Genomic DNA, 17776 nt, shown 5'->3' on the forward strand with positions numbered 1-17776 from the left:
CTGGGATTACAGGCACGTGCCATCATGCCTGGCTAATTTTTGAATTTTTAGTAGAGACGGGGTTTTGCCATGTTGGTCAGGCTGGTCTCAAACTCCTGACATCAGGTGATCCACCAGCCTCGGCCTCTCAAAGTGCTGGAACTGCAGGCGTGAGCCATCGCGCCCGGCCTAATTTTTGAGCTATTTTGTTTCACTTCCCATCAACTGCCAGAGCAGCACTTTGGCTGATTGATTTTCCTTTTAGCCTTAAGTGTGCCCATGAACTGACCAGAGCATTACAGAACCAGGCTGAAAAGCCATGGGACTCAAGAAAATCCTTATTCTGAGATGAGCCTCTTTCAGTTGCCCGATCCTGGATCTAGGTAAAATGGACTTACTGTCAGGGGTGTCAGCAGACACAAGCAGTTTTGGATGCTCTCGCCAAGTAGCTAACAAAACCCACCCCTCTTACTAAGGCAAAACTTCACCTGAACGCCTATTCCCCGGTAAAAGCTCAAGCAGTAGTCTTGCCATAGACAGGGCAACTGCTGCCCCCTAGTGGTATAAAGGGACAGGCCTGGGTGGGTGGGGGTGTGTGTGTGTGACGGGGACAGTTTATGGGTACATGCACAGGGAAAGAAAGTCAGAGGACAGGTTGCCTCAAGTTGCTTTTTCCCTTTTTATTAAAAATAGACTCAAGCACTTTATGTATCATACAAAAGTTTCATTCGCTGGTGGCAGCCACGGGAAAGACTGGCCCCGTAGCACTGATTTTCCACCTCCCTTCCAGGGGACTGGGTCCCAGGAGCAGTGACTGGGCCTCAGAGAAAGCCCATAAAGACTGCTTACTCTGGAAGCAGCCGACTAGGGGCTGTTCCGCGAGCAGCTGTCCCCACCCCACCCAATGGCAAAAGTTAAATACTCGAAAGTGCCTCTTCAGTGCCAAGATAAACTAACAAGTGGAGTGAAATGGAAAACCCTTTGATTACTTTACTATTTCCCAGGGCCTGGGATTTGAGTTTTCCCTGCACTCAAGTCCTTTTCCCTACAAATAGGGGGAGGAAACTTCATCCTCAGAGACTCTGGTCTCCTGGTGTCTGAGACCAGAATTTCACTCCAACCCAAGCCTTTTCTCATCTGCTGTTCTGTGGTCCACGATCTACTTGCCCTGTGACCCAAGGTTTGTCCTCTGTTCACTCAAAAAGAGGTGGAGCAAAAACGGATTCCTCCCACAATCCTCTCTGCCTGAGTCTACGCCCTGCCATCGCCTCCATGTTCAGGATCTTGGGAACAGAAAGACCCACAACCATCCCTTTCCCCCAGTTCTGTCTCTCCCTGACTGCTGCCCACTCCTGAGCCTTAACACCCCTGGGGTACCCCCAGACCCCTGTTCCAAAGGGTGCCTGGTAGTGGATATGGTGGAGGCAGGGGAGGGGTTGGTTGGAGCCAGGTTTCCCCCAGGGGTGGGGCAGTACTCATGCTGGTATAGACTGCTTGGCAGGGCCGTGGGGAGGGAGGGGCATGCGGAGGAAGGGCACACCCTGCCTGAGCCCCTCAGTCCCAGCCGTTGTCCTTCACCATGTGTGACATTTCAATGATGTATTTCCCTTCCTTGTACTTCTGGCTCGTCTCAAAAGCTTGTTCCTGGTGAAGGAGAAAGCAGTGATTGTAGGACAAAGCAGTTTCCTTCCAGGCCCCACTGTCACCTGTATGGCCCCCACCCCAAGGGTCATCCACCTAGCCCAACCCAGTGACTAGTTCTTTCTTTCCTCTTTGGACCATACAAGGAAGGACCTGACATGGTCACTGGGGCTTGAAGGGCCATGGGGACTGCCACTTTAGAGGGTGACCCTCTTCCTCAGGTACTTACATATTTCCAGCCCAGTGTGGTTTTGCAGCTCTCACAGAAAATGTCAGCTACCGAGTGGAGCCCCGTGAGCAAGAGGCGCTGTTCAGCTGGCCCGCAACCCACGTTGACCCTGTCTCAGGAAACAGGAAGGACCCAGCACCCAGTGGGGTTGCACTGTCAGTCCAGTCCCCAGACAGCCCAAGGGAACTTCCATCTGGAGAGAACTGGACAGCCCCTGCCTTTGATAATCCACCCCTTTAAGACTAGAGCCTGGGCCTTCTTTTTCCACCGTTATGATTTCAATTCTCCCCCGGCTCCCCATGTGAGAACTTCAGACTGAGACCCTCTTTGCAAAAGGGGAGGCAAAGACTGAAGGCACAAGATCACCTGATGGATTCCCCCCTTTCTCCACAGAGGAAAATTACTCACTCACACATAAGCACAAGCACACGCACAAGGAAAGAGGTAGACTCACACGGAGTTAAACAGGTAGGCTCGGCCATGGCTCCCTTGGAAGGACTGTGGAGACATAGGACAGACAATGACTACCAAGCAGCCTTCAGCCCCACTGCCTGAATCCCCGCAGGGGTGTGTAGGAGAGAGGAAGAGCTTTGCTGCCTCACCCCTGGGTGATGTTCAGGCTAGCCTGGTGCGCGAGAGGAGGGGAATGGCAGGTCCCCGCTTCGCGTACCTTGGAAATAAGCTCATCGTGTTTGGCCAGGTGTGCACGGCAGTGGACACAGCTGTAAGTGCGGTGACAGCGGGGCAGATAGCTGCGGAAAGTCTTGGTGGGGAGGCAGGCAGGGCCCGGACCGGGGTCACAGCTGGGCATGACGGGCTGGAGGACAATGCCCTGGCGGGCTGGAGGGGCTGGCGCCGTGCAGCCCCCGCAGAGACGGTCGCAGGTGAAGCAGCGGAGCAGGTTGGCTAGAGCCGTGTTTCAGGGCAGGAGAAGTGTTGGGGGGCTGCCCGGCCAGGGCCCCCCCAGACGAGAACCAGATAGAAATAGAAGTCACCTGGGAAGAGGGGAAAGGACATCAGGGGAGCTGCGACCTCAGGAGGACCCCTCCTGAGGGAATGGAGGAAAAGGGAATCAGCTCACCCATACCTCTACTTCCCCCATCACCATCGACCCCCCCACAGCATCCAGTTGCATTGTTGCCCCGTCCCCTGGATCCCCATTCTGCTCTGGCAAACCTGGCAGCCGATCCAGGCTTCTGGCGCCAAAGCCAGGGAGTCGGTGTTTCTCCCTCCTGGGGCAGAAGCAGCCTCCACCATTTTCCACAGAGAGAAGCCCACGGGCACAGACGCTGCCATGGGAGCAACGTCATCTGCAAGTGCCCTCTCCTTGGTTTTCAGTTCTTCGTGAGGCTCTGCATCGCACAGGCACTGTGTCTCAGGGGATCAGAGCCTTTTTAAGAGTTGGGGATGCCTGAAGGTCTTTCTTTTACATGGTCTTTGTTTGCAATACAATTGGTCCTTTATACATTTTGGGGAGGGGGGCAGGAGGTGTAAGGTGAGGGGAGGGAGAGCATGCAGGCAGGTATACAAACCCCGATTCGGTTCTCTCCTGAGGTCAGGGTCCTGTGCTCTGGGACTCTTCACTAGAACTTTATAGATGTTTCCAACAGTACCAAAGCCCTCACATGTGGCCGCCCATTCCCGCACCTTGGTTCACTCATTCTGGCCCAGAATAAGCACCTGCCTGTCTTCCCAGCCTGTGGGCCCCTTGGTCTTTCTCTCTCCTAGTCTTTACTAACTGTTGCCTTAGCCCTTGGTTAAAGACTTAGGCAGAAAATACATTTTCTTCAGGCAATCTGACAGCTGGAGCCAATGGGAAATGAGTAGCATGTCAGAGGAGCCTGATTCCTGGGCTGGGCAGGGCTGTGTGGTAGGGTGAGAGCAACGGCCACAACGAACAGCAGAAGGGGGACTCTTATTTTTAACAGCTGTGCTTTGGGGCACAAGGCAGAAAATGTTTCTTTCTACCTTCTCCCAGGGGCAGGGACAAACAGCAGTGACTCTGTGGGTGACTGAAGATGAAGTAATTGCTGGGTTCTGATTAGGAATAGAGGAAGATTGCCTTCTGCCCACGCGCCAGCCTCCGAGTGGCTGAAGGTGCTGGAGGCAGAGGATAAGAAGGGAGGTGGCCCCTGTTGGCTCCGATAAGCAGGTGAGCTGCTGCTTTCTCCTTCATAGGGCTTCCCAGCCCACTGTGGGTGGTTAGCCTAAGTCTGGTTCAGAGATGCCAGCTGGGCACTCTGGCAATGCTAGAGCACTAAGCAGAGAAGAGGCAGTGTTGGCTCTGGTTAGCCAGGGCATACAGGCTCTCCTCGTCCTGTCCTCCGCAGTGGCCACAAGCACCCAGCTGTTCCACTCTCTCTGAAGGCCGCCAGGCAGTCTCTCCGCAAAACCTCCATAGAGACTATCTTCAGTTTCAGGTCCTCTCCTCCGGACTGGGCCCCAGGAAGACACCTTGGGCTGAGTTCAGGGTGACATTGGGCTCCGGCTGCAGGAAACGGGCCCTCCTCGCCAAGAGACCACCTTTCAGTCTCTGCTTCACAGGTTTGCCTTCAACTTTGCCAGCGAGTTCCCCTCTGACATGCACCACCTTGAAACACCTTCTTCAAGGGGCATGGGGAATGGGGCAGCTTGGGTCCCCAATCCTGAGCTCCTTCTCCAGCCTCCGGCCGTCACGCCTCCCTCCCTCTCCCCTAATTCCCAGTCAAGCCAAGGAAAGGCTGCACAGAAGGCCAGAGAATCACAAAGGGGAGTAGGGGTCATTTTTTCACCCATCTCGGATCACAGGGAGAAGCAAGTTGGGCAAATGACTGGAGAAAAAACAAAGGCAAGCCGAGTGCTGGGGAGAGATGTTCCCCTGAAGTGAGACGGGGCTGGACCGTAGGAGAAAGGGGAGAGGGAGGGCTGGCGGGGGCAACTGACAGCTGACAGCAGAGGCGCCGAGGCGGAGGCTGGAGGAACCAGGTGCGAATCTCGTGCTTCTCAGGGGGGAAAAGGAAAGGGGGGGACACCTGCTCACAATGGATTTTCTCATCTGCTCTGAGGTTTTGGCACCCCCCAGGCTGGTATTCTCAGTATGGTATGGTCCAAATAATTAGCAGCACCGCCAGCTCCCAGGGCAGGCTTTGGGGGTCTGCACCAGCAGCAAAACAATAAACAGTGATGCCTGATGCTGCAGCCAAAGTTGCCGGGAAATAAGTGCGGGAATCGTCAGAGCTTGGAGAGGGATGGAGGAACCGAGAGAGAGGAGCGGAGGCAGCGGGGAGGGGGAAGGGAGGACAAAGGGTGGATGAATAATGCTTTTGCAAAGGGGAGAAAGCAACACGCAGCAGGAGGAGGAAATTTGCAAAGAGAAAAAAATTCATTTGGAGAAGGGCTGCCCCCTCACCTTGAGGTCTGCTCCAGAGATCTCCGTCTATCTCTCTCTCTCTCTCTCAATCTCTCAATCTCTCTGCTCACTCTTCTCTCTTCTCTTTCCGCTCCTTCAATTGGGAAGGGGATGGGGGTGGGTGGGGGGAGGGTAGTTGGGGGCTCAAGACTGGGGCTGCAAAGCTGGCCAGCTGCTGGGGGGGCAGAGGTTGTCTCTCGTTCTGTACCTCGGTCTGTGGGTGAATGTGGCTGTGTGTTGTGGAACTGCATCATAACACTGTGAGTCATCCATCCCCCCCACCCCCCCTCACCTCCCACGTCAGAGCAGGGCTGGGAGACACAGGAGGCGGGTCGGAAGGAAGGGAGGGGGTAGGCATCAAGGGATGGGGCTAGAGGAGTGGGGGCCGAGGGACAAGGCGGCGATGGTGGGCAAGGGGAGAGGCAGGTTGTTAAGGAGGAAGGCAGTGTGGCCAAGGAGATACGAAGAACCTGGGGGAAGGACAGGGCTGGGCAAGGATGCAGTGAGGGTGGCAGGGCTGGAGGAAAGGAGGTGGCAAGGCTGGTGAAGGAAGAGATGGATGCAGAGTGAGGGAGCACACACACATTTAAGATGATACACTTTCCCATTTCAGCTTGGACACCAGCCCTGAAGCAGGGAAAAGACAGATGTACTAATTGTCATGGATGGCAAACTGTGCCCCCAAACTTGTACCAAGCCTCAAAGCCTTGGTTTAATACTCCTGAAGGAGTAATAGACCCAATGTGACATTTTGCATGCAGGAACCCCTTAACAGCTACCTCCAAATTATGCGTGCTTCATGAATGGAGACACCTACATTATATGAAGTTCTCTATTGGGCTGTAAACTTCCTGAGACAGGCCTTCTGGGAAATTACTCTCTATATCCCAGGACTGCAATGTCCAGTGCAGACCCGTGCATTTAGATGTTTCCAAAATAGCGGTTGTTTCCACGGCATTATGTTCTGCTGGCCTAGAGGTCTTAGTTCCAGAGGGAGGAATGCTGCCACCAAGAGACACAACAATGATTCCATTAAGCTGGAAGTTAAGATTGCAACCCGGCCACTTTGGGCTCTTCTTACTTTTAAGCCAACTTGCTAAGAAGGGAGTTACAGTGTTTGACCCAGACTATCAAGATGAAATCAGTCTACTACTCCACAATGGAGGTAAGGAAGGATGCGTGGAATACAGGAGATCACGTAGGGCGTCTCTTAATATTACCATGCCCTGTGATTAAGGTCAATGGGAAACTGCAACAGCCCAATCCAGGCAGGATGACAAATGGCCCAGACCCTTCAGGAATGAAGGTTTGGGTCACTCCATCAGGTAAAAAAACATAATCTGCTGAGGTGCTTGCTGAAGGCAAATGGAATTCAGAATGGGTAATCGAAGAAGGTAGTCATCAATACGAACTATGACCATGTGACCAGTTGCAGAAATGAGGACTGTAATTGTCATGAGTATTTCCTCCTCCTTTTGTTAGGAACATGTTTGTGCATATATACACTTGTATTAAGAAAATATCTTCATTTTATTTCCTTTCTTTTGCCTTTATCATGTGACATAAGACTTACTGACTTGATATCAGCACTTAAGTGTTGTTAACTCTATGTAATAGCATTTGGGTTGGGGATTGGTGCGTTTCCGGTTGTACAAAGGATAGCTGTATTATGTTAAGCGTAATTATGACCTTATTATTGTCCTTATTTGAAGATCATGTATGATTTCAGGAGACGTGTATGGGTTCAAGTTGACAAGGGGTGGACTGGTGATGGTTAATATTGTCAACTAGATTGGATTGAAAGATGCAAAGTATTGTTCCTGGGTGTGTCTGTGAGGGTATTGCCAAAGGCGATTAACATTTGAGTCAATGGACTAGGAAAGGCAGACCCACCTCAATCTGGATGGGCACAATGTAATCAACTGTCAGCTAGGCCAGAATAAAAGCAGACAGAAGAATGTGGAAAGACCAGACTGGTTTAGCCTCCGAGCCTACATCTTTCTCCCATGCTGGACGCTTCCTGCCCTCGAATATTGAACTCCAAGGTCTTCAACTTTGGGATTCGGACTGGCTTCCTTGCCCCTCAGCTTGCAGGCAGCCTACTGTGGGACCTCATCTGGTGATCATCTGAGTCAATATTCTGTAATAACTCTGATTTATATATACATCTATCCTATTAGTTCTATCCCACTAGAGAACCCTGATTAATAGAGCAGTTGAGTTGCATCTTCAGACATGAACCAAGTGTCTGGCTTTGGTCTCAAAGAGACTGAATTAGACTCTTAGCTCTGCCAATTACTTGGCAGGAACCACTAGGCAAATTACTGATACTCTTTGTGCCTTAGTCTTACTCTTCTGCTAAATGAAGCTAATAATATTTATTATTATTAGCTCATGGAGATGCAGAATAAAGTGAGATAACATTTAAATGCCTGAAAAGTGCCTGGCACATGATAGGCAGTAAACAGTAGTGTCATTTCAAAACAACATTCTCGCCAGGTGCGGTGGTTCAAGCCTGTAATCCCAGCACTTTGGGAGGCCGAGGCAGGCAGATCACAAGGTCAGGAGATCGAGACCATCCTGGCCAACATGGTGAAACCCCCATCCCTAATAAATAACAAAAATTAGCTGGACATGGTGGCACGTGCCTGTAATCCCAGCTACTCGAGAGCCTGAGGCAGGAGAATCGCTTGAACAGGAAGTCAGAGGTTGCGGTAAGCCGAGATGGCGCCACTGTACTCACAGAGGTTGCAGTGAGCCGATCGCGCCAGCCTGGTGACAGAGCGAGACTCTGTTTCAAAAAAAAAAAAAAAGCATTCTTGGCTGGGTGAGGTGGCTCACACCTTGTAATCCCAGCACTTTGGGAGGCCGAGGTAGGTGAATCACCTGAGGTTGGGAGTTCGAGACCAGCCTGGACAACGTGGTGAAACCCCCCTCTCTACTAAAAATACAAAAAATTAGCCAGGTGTGATGGCGTGTGCCTGTAATCACAGCTACTTGGGAGGCTGAGGCAGAAGAATCGCTTGAACCCAGGAGGCGGAGGTTGCAGTGAGCCAAGATGGGACCACTGCACTCTAGCCTGGGCAACAAAGAGAGACTCCGTCTAAAAAAAAAAACAAAACCAAAAAAACAAAAGTGAAACCAAAACAGCATTCTCAATGTATGACCCCCAAAACCCAGGGAGGATTTATTATTAAATTCTGATATCTCAAGAGACACATGCCAAATTTTTGTCTTATGAAGAAATTACATCTTCTGTTGCTATTTTTCTAGCAGCTTCCAGTTAAATTTCATTTGACTTAGAATTCATTTCTCATGGGGTGCTGTCCTGTGCATGTTACTAAAGTAGGTGACACAGAACATATCCCCTAAGACAAAAACCCTGATTTCTAACAGAGGCTAGCATTTAGCAAATGAAGTACGACAAAGATAGGGACTTCTAGAAAGCAGTGCTTGGGGGTGGTTTGTTTTTCTTCTCACATGTAAAGAGGGAAAAAAAAGTTAAGGCAGGGAAATGTGGGTAATGGGAGACATTGCTAGTTGAGCATGAAAATAAAAAGGGATTCTAAATATTTAATCAGGGAAGATTCTGGGGTTTAAAGTAAATTCTGAAAAGACAACGTGGGTGTCTTGAGGGATAGTACTAGAGATTTGGAATTGAGAGAAAAAGCTAGGTAAAGAAAGAAGAGAGAAGTGCTTTTGTTTGGGCAGCAGAAGAGAGGGGAAATAAAAGTAGAACACATGGACACAGGAAGGGGAACATCACGCACTGGGGCCTGTTGAGGGGTGGGGGGAGGGGAGAGGGATAGCATTAGGAGATATACCTAATGCTAAATGACGAGTTAATAGGTGCAGTACACCAATATGGCACATGTATACATATGTAACAAACCTGCACGTTGTGCACCACATGTACCCTAAAACTTAAAGTATAATAATAATAAAATTAAAAAAAAAAAAGAAAAAAAGATTTTGAAAAGCAATTGTTGAGAACAATGAGAAGTGGGAAAAGGCAAATGATTAGTTTTCAGGGCATGGATTGAAAGTTCTTTTGTTTTGTTTGTTTGTTTGTTTGTTCTTTGAAATGGAATATCCCTCTGTTTCCCAGGCTGGAGTGCAATGCCATGATCCGAGAATCACTGCAACCTCCGGCTCCCGGGTTCAAGTGATTCTCCCACCTCAGCTTCCTGAGTAGCTGGGATTACAGGCATGTGCCACCATGCCTGGCTAATTTTTGTATTTTTCGTAGAGACGGGATTTCACCATGTTGGTCATGCCGGTCTCGAACTCCTGATCTCAAGTGATCCACCCACCCTGGCCTCCCAAGGTGCTGGGATTACAGGCGTGAGTCACTGGGCCCAGCTCGGATTGAAAGTTTGGAAGCAGGCCAGGCACCTGTAATCCCAGCACGTTGGGAGGCTGAGGCGGGCAGATGACCCTGAGGACAGGGGTTCAAGACCATCCTGGCTAACATGACAAAACTCCTTCTCTACTAAAAATACAAAAATTAGCTGGGCATGGCTGCGGGCGCCTGTAATCTCAGCTACTTGGGAGGCTGAGGCGGGAGAATTGCTTGAACCCGGAAGGCGCAGGCTGCAGTGAGCCGAGATTGCGCCACTTCACTCCAGCCTGGGCAACAAGAACGAAACTATGTCTCAAGAAAAAGAAAGAGAGAGAGAGAAAGAAAGAAAGAAAGTTTGGAAGCAAAAAGAAAATGATCAAGGATCTAGCTGGAGAGGAGAAAAAGAACATATGATGACGGTATTGTTTGGAGGTGGGGTGGAGATGGCAGGAGTGCTTGGTGAAAGATTAAAACTGAGAAAAGAGCTGGGTGCCGTGGCTCACGCCTGTAATCCCGACATTTTGGGAGACCGAGGCAGGTGGATCACCTGAGGTTAGGAGTTCGAGACCAGCCTGACCAACATGGTGAAACCCTGTCTCTGCTAAAAATAGAAAAATTAGCTGGGTGTGGCAGTGGAAACCTGTAATCCCAGCTACTCAGGAGGCTGAGGCAGGAGAACCGCTTGAACCCGGGAGATGGAGGTTGCAGTGACCTGAGATCGCACCACTGCAATCCAGTCTGGGAGACAGAGTAAGACTCCATCTAAAAAAAAAAAAAAAAAAAAAAAAAAGTGAGAGAAGAGAGTGTAGTCAAGCACAGATGCTTTAAATGTTGTGTCCTGACTCTTTCTGTATTTTAGAAGCAAAATGGAGAGCAGCCTAAAGGAAAGGAGGGGTTCTTTTCCCTAAGTTCAGCTTGAGATGGTTATACAATATCCAAATAAAAACAACTTTCAGGTAACTGGGAGAAACTGCCTCAAGGGAGATAGTAGAGGTGAAGATACAGATCTCGGAGATAGATTGCATGGAAAAAGGCAAGGATAAGCCCACTCAGGGAGAAAATTTGCAAATGGAAGACTGGAACTGAATTTTTAAAGAAGAGTAGAAGATTACGGGACACACAATAGTTAATTGAAAAACTAATGCATAGGCCGGGCGTGGTGGCTCACGCCTGTGTTCTCAGCACTTTGGGAGGCGGAGATGGGCAGATCACTTGAGGTGAGAAGTTTGAGGTCAGCCTGACCAACATGGTGAAAACCCCATCTCTACTAAAAATACAAAAATTACCTGGGCGTGGTGACACACGCCTGTAATCCAAGCTACTTGGGAGGCTGAGGCAGGAGAATCACTTGAACCCGGGAGGCAGAGGTTGCAGTGAGCTGAAATTGCGCCACTTCACTCCAGCCTGGGCAACAGAGCAAAACCTCATCTCAAAAAAAAAAAAAAAAAAAAAAAAAAAAAAAAAAAAGCTAATGCATATATGTTCAATGAATGAAATAATTAAAGCAAACCATCAAAGAAAAACTCAGAAGTGATAAGTGAGGATGGCACTGCTTGGGGAGTGCTGCTAAGTAGGGCCAGCAGGAGAAAATCTTTCTGGCGAACCAGAAAATCTTCCCAGTCTCCTCAATATGAATTAACTACGTGAGCCGGACTGAAAAAAGTACTCACCTGTAAAGTGGAGATGACAATTATAGTACCTACTGCATAGGATTCTGGCTACGATTAAATGAATTTACACCTGAAAAGTCCATAGACCAGTATCTGGCATATAACAGTATATAAATGTGGTTTTTTGTTTTTTGTTTTTGTTTTTTTGAGACAGAGTCTCGCGCTGTCGCCCAGGCTAGAGTGCAGTGGCACGATCTCGGCTCACTGCAAGCTCCGCCTCCCGGGGTCAGGCCATTCTCCTGCCTCAGCCTCCCTAGTAGCTGGGACTACAGGCGCCTGCCACCACGCCCAGCTATTTTTTTTGTATTTTTAGTCGAGACGGGTTTCACTGTGTTAGCCAGGATGGTCTCGATCTCCTGACCTCGTGATCCACCCATCTTGGCCTCCCAAAGTGCTGGGATTACAGGCGTGAGCCACCACGCCCTGCCTTAAATGTGATTTTTTTTTTGAGACAGAGTCTCACTCTGTTGCCTAGGCTGGTGTGCAGTGGCGTGATCTCAGTTCACTGCAACCTCCGCCTCCCCGGTTCAAGCGATTCTCCTGCCTCAGCCTCCCAAGTAGCCGGGATTACAGGCGCCTGCCACCACGCCTAGCTAATTTTTGTATTTTTAGTATAGATGGGGTTTCACCATGTTGGTCAGGCTGGTCTCGAACTCCTGACCTCAGGTGATCCTCCCGTCTCGGCCTCCCAAAGTGCTGAGACTGCAGGCGTGAGCCACCGCGCCTGGCCTAAATGTTTACTATTATTATAACCGGACTCAGACTTAGAAACTCTGGGTTTGAGTCCTAGCTCTACCAATGGCTGTTAATGTTTGGGCAAACCTCTGCACCTATCTTAGTCTCCTCCCCCATCTGAAATTGGATATAATAAAGCTGTCTTTACAGGGTGGCTGTGAAAGAAGATGCCTGAAAGGGATCTGAAAAATGTTAAGTATTGCACGAATGAATGATATTATAGCCCCTTCCGCCCCAGCCTATAATAAAAACGTAAAAGCTGATATCAGATTTTTTTCTATGTTACAGGCATTGTACTTAGTACTTTACAGGCACATTCCTGCAATCGTCAAAACAACTTTAGGAGGTTGGGCACTGTTATCCCAACTTTGCAGACAAAAAACGATATCACGCTTGAGCCCAGGAGGTCGAGGCTGCAGTGAGCCATGTTCGCGGCACTGTACTCCAACCTGGGCGAGAGAGTGAGACCCTGTCTCAAAAACAAAAAGAAAAAAAAAACGATCTCAGAGAGATGAAGCCTGTGATTTGCTCAAAGTCACACAGTGATGTAAGCAGTATATCAAATAATATAAGATTCCAAAGCCCAAGTTAGTAAAAAGAGGATTATAGACGTGGTGGAACCTGTTGGCTGCGGGGCAAATGACTGACCTGTAACTGTCAGGGATTTATGGAGGGAAATGAGTGCCTAACAAAAATCCTCGTTTAGTGGGAGAGAGGTTGTTGGGTAATGACTGACTTGTAGCTGGAAGAAATCATCGGATTTTTATTCTTTTATTAAAGAAAAAAAATTTGAAATGCCTTCCATGTGCCAAGCACTGTGTCAGGTGGGAGATGACAGCTCGATGAAACCTCTGTCAGGCTGTCTTCCTCCGCTTTCTCTACCCCTGGGTTTCCCCCTGCCTAAAAAGGATTTTGTGCTTCGTGGCTTGTCCAGGCAAGCAGGCCGTCGCGGGACCTAGACCGAGACAGTCTCTCTTTCTTCCGGGCCTCCCTTCTGTTTCCTGGGCTGCAGGGGAGCAGGAAATCTGGGGCGAGATTCCCGCCGCGGACGCGCACTGCCGAAGCCTGGTCCCTCGACCTGTCCCTGCCCAGCGCGGGGGCGCAACCGCCACGCCTCCTCACCCCTCCCTCCGGCTGCACGAATAATGACAACAGCCGCCCCTCCCACCTTTGGCGTCACGTTCAAAACAATCCTTTGACTACAACTCCCAGAAGGCCGAGCGGCTTAGCGAGTGCACCCGCTCTCGGCTGCTCCGGCAAACTACACATCCCAAAGGGCAGCGCGCGACCGCGTGTCCTTTCACAGCGCAAGTGCGAAACTGCGTTTGTTTCCGGCGTGGGTCCGGGCAAGAACCGCTTGTAGTTTGGTTTAAGTTCTGCACGGGAGGACCTTCTGAGTTTACCTGTTGGGCTCCTGGCTGCGCAGGTGAGTTAAAAAAAGGGCAGGAACACAACTGTCGCCTCCTTGGGGTCTGGGGAGATTTTGGTGTCTGGGGAGATTTTGGTGTCTGGGAAGGTTGGGACAAATGCTGAAGCTAGAGCTGCAGTCCAGGATCAGAAATAATTCATATCGTTTCCTTGCCGTTTTCTAGTTTACGAAGTGCTTTTTTTTCCTCCCACAATTCCTGTAAACCCCAAGAACAACACTGTATTTGAGGAAGTGTAAGTGCTTCCAGTCGACAGCTTCAAAGGTTCAGAGAAGTTAAGTGATTGTCTAAAGACACTACTAGTAGTTACAGAGACGAGGATTAGGCTGTTTTCTGAGTTCAGATCCGGTGTGCTCTGCTTTGCATCCGTATTTCAGACGCCCTTTCCTGTTGACTAGGATGATTGGGGTCAGGGCATCTGTTACCTTCTCAAGTTTGGAGTTTACCAATAGAGTGATGGAGGGTGATATAATTAAATCTTCTGTCAGTCTGTAGGTATGGTTTTTCTCTGATGTCTGAGACATTAATTCACTCAATGTATTGAGGTGTCTACAGTCTGTCAAGCTCTATTCTAAGCAGTATACAGTATCAAAAATGCCTAAGTCTTAACATTTTGGGGTGGGGGAGGCGGGTAAGACACAATATATAGTGAGACAGATGGTGATAAGAAATATGGAGAGAATTAAAGCAAGGTAAGGGGAAACATTCATTGTATGTTTTTATTATTTATTTATTTATTTTATTTTATTTTATTTTTTTTTGAGACAGAGCCTTGGTCTGTCACCCAGGCGGGAGTACAGTGGCATGATCTTGCCTCACTGCAACCCTGCAACCTCCACCTCCTGGGTTCAAGCGATTCTCCTGACTCAGTCTCCTGAGTAGCTGGGACTACAGGCGCCCACCATTATGCCTGGCTAATTTTTGTATATTTTAGTAAATACTGAGATTTCACCATGTTGGCCAAGCTGGTCTTGAACTCCTGACCTCAGGTGATCCACCCGCCTTGGCCTCCCAAAGTGCTGGGATTACAGGCGTGAGCCACCAGGCCTGGCCAATATTTGCATTTTTTGTACAGACGGGGTTTCACCATGTTGCCCAGGCTGGTCTTGCACTCCTGAGCTCAGGGGATCTGCCCAACTCAGCACCCCAAAGTGCTGAAATTACAGGCCTAAGCCACTGTGCCTGGCCCATTGGATGATTTTTTTCTTTTTTTGAGATGGAGTCTTGCTCTGTTGCCCAGGCTGGCATGCAGTGGCGCAATCTCGGGTCACTGCAGCCTCTGCCACCTGGGTTCAAGCGATTCTCCTGCCTTGGCCTCCCAAAGAGCTGGAATTACAGGTACCCTCCACCATGCCCGGCTAATTTTTTTTTTTGTATGTTTAGTAGAGACAGGGTTTCACCATGTTGGCCAGGCTAGTCTTGAACTCCTGACCTCAAGTGATCCAGCCACCTCGGCTTCCCAAAGTGCTGGGATTACAGGCGTGAGCCACCATGCCTGGCCCCATTGGATGTTTTTGTAACAGAAGACTGACTTATAATTAGATCTGATATTTAATTTGTGTTCTAGGCACAGCAGCTACACAGAAGAGATGGGAGAAGAGGCTAATGATGACAAGAAGCCAACCACTAAATTTGAACTAGAGCGAGAAACAGAACTTCGCTTTGAGGTGGAGGCATCTCAGTCAGTTCAGTTGGAGTTGTTGACTGGCATGGCAGAGATCTTTGGCACAGAGCTGACCCGAAACAAGAAATTCACCTTTGATGCTGGTGCCAAGGTGGCTGTTTTCACTTGGCATGGCTGTTCTGTGCAACTGAGCGGCCGCACGGAGGTGGCTTATGTCTCCAAGGACACTCCTATGTTGCTTTACCTCAACACTCACACAGCCTTGGAACAGATGCGGAGGCAAGCGGAAAAGGAAGAAGAGCGAGGTCCCCGAGTGATGGTAGTGGGCCCCACTGATGTGGGCAAGTCTACAGTGTGTCGCCTTCTGCTCAACTATGCAGTGCGTTTGGGCCGCCGTCCCACTTATGTGGAGCTGGATGTGGGCCAGGGTTCTGTGTCCATCCCTGGTACCATGGGGGCCCTCTACATCGAGCGGCCTGCAGACGTCGAAGAGGGTTTCTCTATCCAGGCCCCTCTGGTGTATCATTTTGGTTCCACCACTCCTGGCACTAACATCAAGCTTTATAATAAGGTCAGAGCCAGAGAAAGGTGGGGTGGAGGGAAGGGCTGCTATCAGGGTAGGAAACTGGGGAAGTTTACTAGTTAACACTGCATTTTCTCAGCTGGTATTTCTGCTGCATTACTTTAGAAAGGCAATTCCAAATATGTCAGTCTCAGATTGTTAAACATTTCTGTGGATCTATTCTTAGTAATTTGTTAGATTTTCACTTAGGGCATAAAACAGGAGGCAGAAGCAGCAACATAAAAATTAAATCCATGTTATGGTATCAAAACTACAGCCATTAAAAATGTCATTTTTTCAGGCTGGGTACAGTGGCTCATGCCTGTAATCCCACAACTTGGGAGGCTGAGACGGGTGGATCACCTGAGGTCAGGAGTTGGAGAGCAGCCTGGCCAACATGGTGAAACCTCGTCTCTACTAAAAATACAAAAAGTAGCTGGGCGTGGTGGCTGGTGCCTGTAATCCCAGCTGTTCAGAGACTGAGGCAGGAGAATCACTTGAACGCGGGAGGTGGAGGTTGCAGTGAGCTGAGATCGTGCCACTGCACTCCATCCTGGGCAACAGAGTGAGACTCCATTTCAAAAAAAAAAAATCATTTTTCTTATATCTAATAGCACTTATTCTAAAGAGGAACAAAGTAGCCATGGGTTTGTCTGGGTGTTTTTGTTCTTACCTCGATCCTCTCTTTTGCAGATTACATCTCGTTTAGCAGATGTGTTCAACCAAAGGTGTGAGGTGAACCGAAGGGCATCTGTGAGTGGCTGTGTCATTAACACCTGTGGCTGGGTCAAGGGCTCTGGTTACCAGGCTCTGGTGCATGCAGCCTCAGCTTTTGAGGTGGATGTCGTTGTTGTTCTGGATCAAGAACGACTGTACAATGAACTGAAACGGGACCTCCCCCACTTTGTACGCACTGTGCTGCTCCCTAAATCTGGGGGTGTGGTGGAGCGCTCCAAGGACTTCCGGCGGGAATGTAGGGATGAGCGTATCCGTGAGTATTTTTATGGATTCCGAGGCTGTTTCTATCCCCATGCCTTCAATGTCAAATTTTCAGATGTGAAAATCTACAAAGTTGGGGCACCCACCATCCCAGACTCCTGTTTACCTTTGGGCATGTCTCAAGAGGATAATCAGCTCAAGCTAGTACCTGTCACTCCTGGGCGAGATATGGTGCACCACCTACTGAGTGTTAGCACTGCCGAGGGTACAGAGGAGAACCTGTCCGAGACAAGTGTAGCTGGCTTCATTGTGGTGACCAGTGTGGACCTGGAGCATCAGGTGTTTACTGTTCTGTCTCCAGCCCCCCGCCCGCTGCCTAAGAACTTCCTTCTCATCATGGATATCCGGTTCATGGATCTGAAGTAGAGATCAGCAGGAAGCCTTGCTGCCTGGGACATAGAGATCATCTGGCCACCCCTAGAGGCAGATGGGCTGAGATAAAAGACTGTTGGGGCCACCTGACCAGTAAACTGTGGACTAGTAGTTCATATTCTACCTCTAAAAACAGGTAGTGGTAACCTGACTCTTCTAATCTTGAACCAAAAGGAAAACCATGAGACTGTAATTGGTTTCTTAGACCACCTAAGATGCCACTTTGAATTCTCTAAGACCCTGGAGAATTGCATTTATTTCACTGTGCTACTATGTGGTTTTTAAAAAATCAATGCTTTATATTCCATATGTGGTTCTTACCCATTTATCTAGGATGAAAGTGTGAATTAGAGGGACTCCTTCCAATAAAGTTCAAACTTAAAAAAAATCATTTTAATAAATATTTTTGCCATATCATAGAAGTTGGTATAATTTATTTTTTTTCCCCTAAGCGTTATAGAAACATCATTGGAATGATTTATTGCTAAAATGCTTGGAGGAGGGGAAAACCAAGAAACCTACCTGTGAGCCACGTCAGGTTTTTTTTTTGGTTGTTGTTGTTGTTGTTTTTTGTAAGAGTCTCACACTGTCACCTGGGCTGGAGTGCAGTGGTGTGATCGTGGCTCACTGCAACCTCTGCCTCCCAGGTTCAAGTGACTCTCCTGCCTCAGCCTCCCAAATAGCTGGGGTTACAGGTGCCCGCCACCACGCCCAGCTAATTTTTTGTATTTTTTTTAGTAGAGACAGGGTTTCACTATGTTGGCCAGGCTGGTCTCAAACTCCTGACCTCATGATCTGCCTGCCTCGG

At 49.1% G+C, this 17776-nt stretch overlaps 2 protein-coding genes across 3 annotated transcripts; one reads left to right on the top strand and one right to left on the bottom strand.

Annotated features, from left to right (window-relative positions):
- Positions 1-639: 639 nt before the first annotated feature.
- YPEL4 (yippee like 4) lies at positions 640-5476 on the bottom strand. Of its 2 annotated transcripts, XM_054662279.2 has the most exons (6): positions 5238-5465; positions 3026-3217; positions 2520-2844; positions 2304-2347; positions 1850-1958; positions 640-1623 (listed from the first exon to the last, which is right to left on the bottom strand). In XM_054662279.2, exons 3-6 carry the CDS (start codon positions 2658-2660, stop codon positions 1534-1536), a joined length of 384 nt encoding a protein of 127 aa, XP_054518254.1. In that variant the 5' UTR covers positions 2661-2844; positions 3026-3217; positions 5238-5465; the 3' UTR covers positions 640-1533. The 2 variants fall into 2 exon arrangements, with proteins under 2 accessions (XP_054518254.1, XP_508436.1); XM_508436.7 differs by lacking the exon at positions 3026-3217 and having other exon boundaries at positions 5238-5476.
- Positions 5477-13168: 7692 nt separating this feature from the next.
- Positions 13169-17387, top strand: CLP1 (cleavage factor polyribonucleotide kinase subunit 1). The gene is made up of 3 exons (NM_001328282.1): positions 13169-13410; positions 14979-15606; positions 16291-17387. Exons 2-3 carry the CDS (start codon positions 15001-15003, stop codon positions 16960-16962), a joined length of 1278 nt encoding a protein of 425 aa, NP_001315211.1. The 5' UTR covers positions 13169-13410; positions 14979-15000; the 3' UTR covers positions 16963-17387.
- The last annotated feature ends 389 nt before the right edge of the window (positions 17388-17776 follow it).

The sequence above is a fragment of the Pan troglodytes genome, chromosome 9 (genome assembly GCF_028858775.2).
Source record: "Pan troglodytes isolate AG18354 chromosome 9, NHGRI_mPanTro3-v2.0_pri, whole genome shotgun sequence".
NCBI classification, from domain to species: domain Eukaryota; kingdom Metazoa; phylum Chordata; class Mammalia; order Primates; family Hominidae; genus Pan; species Pan troglodytes.

Bases quoted from the DNA above. Each gene is read 5' to 3' on its own strand.
- CLP1 (NM_001328282.1), top strand. From the start codon at position 15,001: ATGGGAGAAGAGGCTAATGATGACAAGAAGCCAACCACTAAATTTGAA. The intron at 15,607-16,290 runs GTCAGAGCCAGA...TCTCTTTTGCAG, and splicing joins ACATCAAGCTTTATAATAAG to ATTACATCTCGTTTAGCAGA.
- YPEL4 (XM_508436.7), bottom strand. From the start codon at position 2,660: ATGCCCAGCTGTGACCCCGGTCCGGGCCCTGCCTGCCTCCCCACCAAG. The intron at 2,348-2,519 runs GTACGCGAAGCG...ATGTCTCCACAG, and splicing joins ACGATGAGCTTATTTCCAAG to TCCTTCCAAGGGAGCCATGG. The intron at 1,959-2,303 runs GTGAGTCTACCT...TTCCTGAGACAG, and splicing joins GCCTACCTGTTTAACTCCGT to GGTCAACGTGGGTTGCGGGC.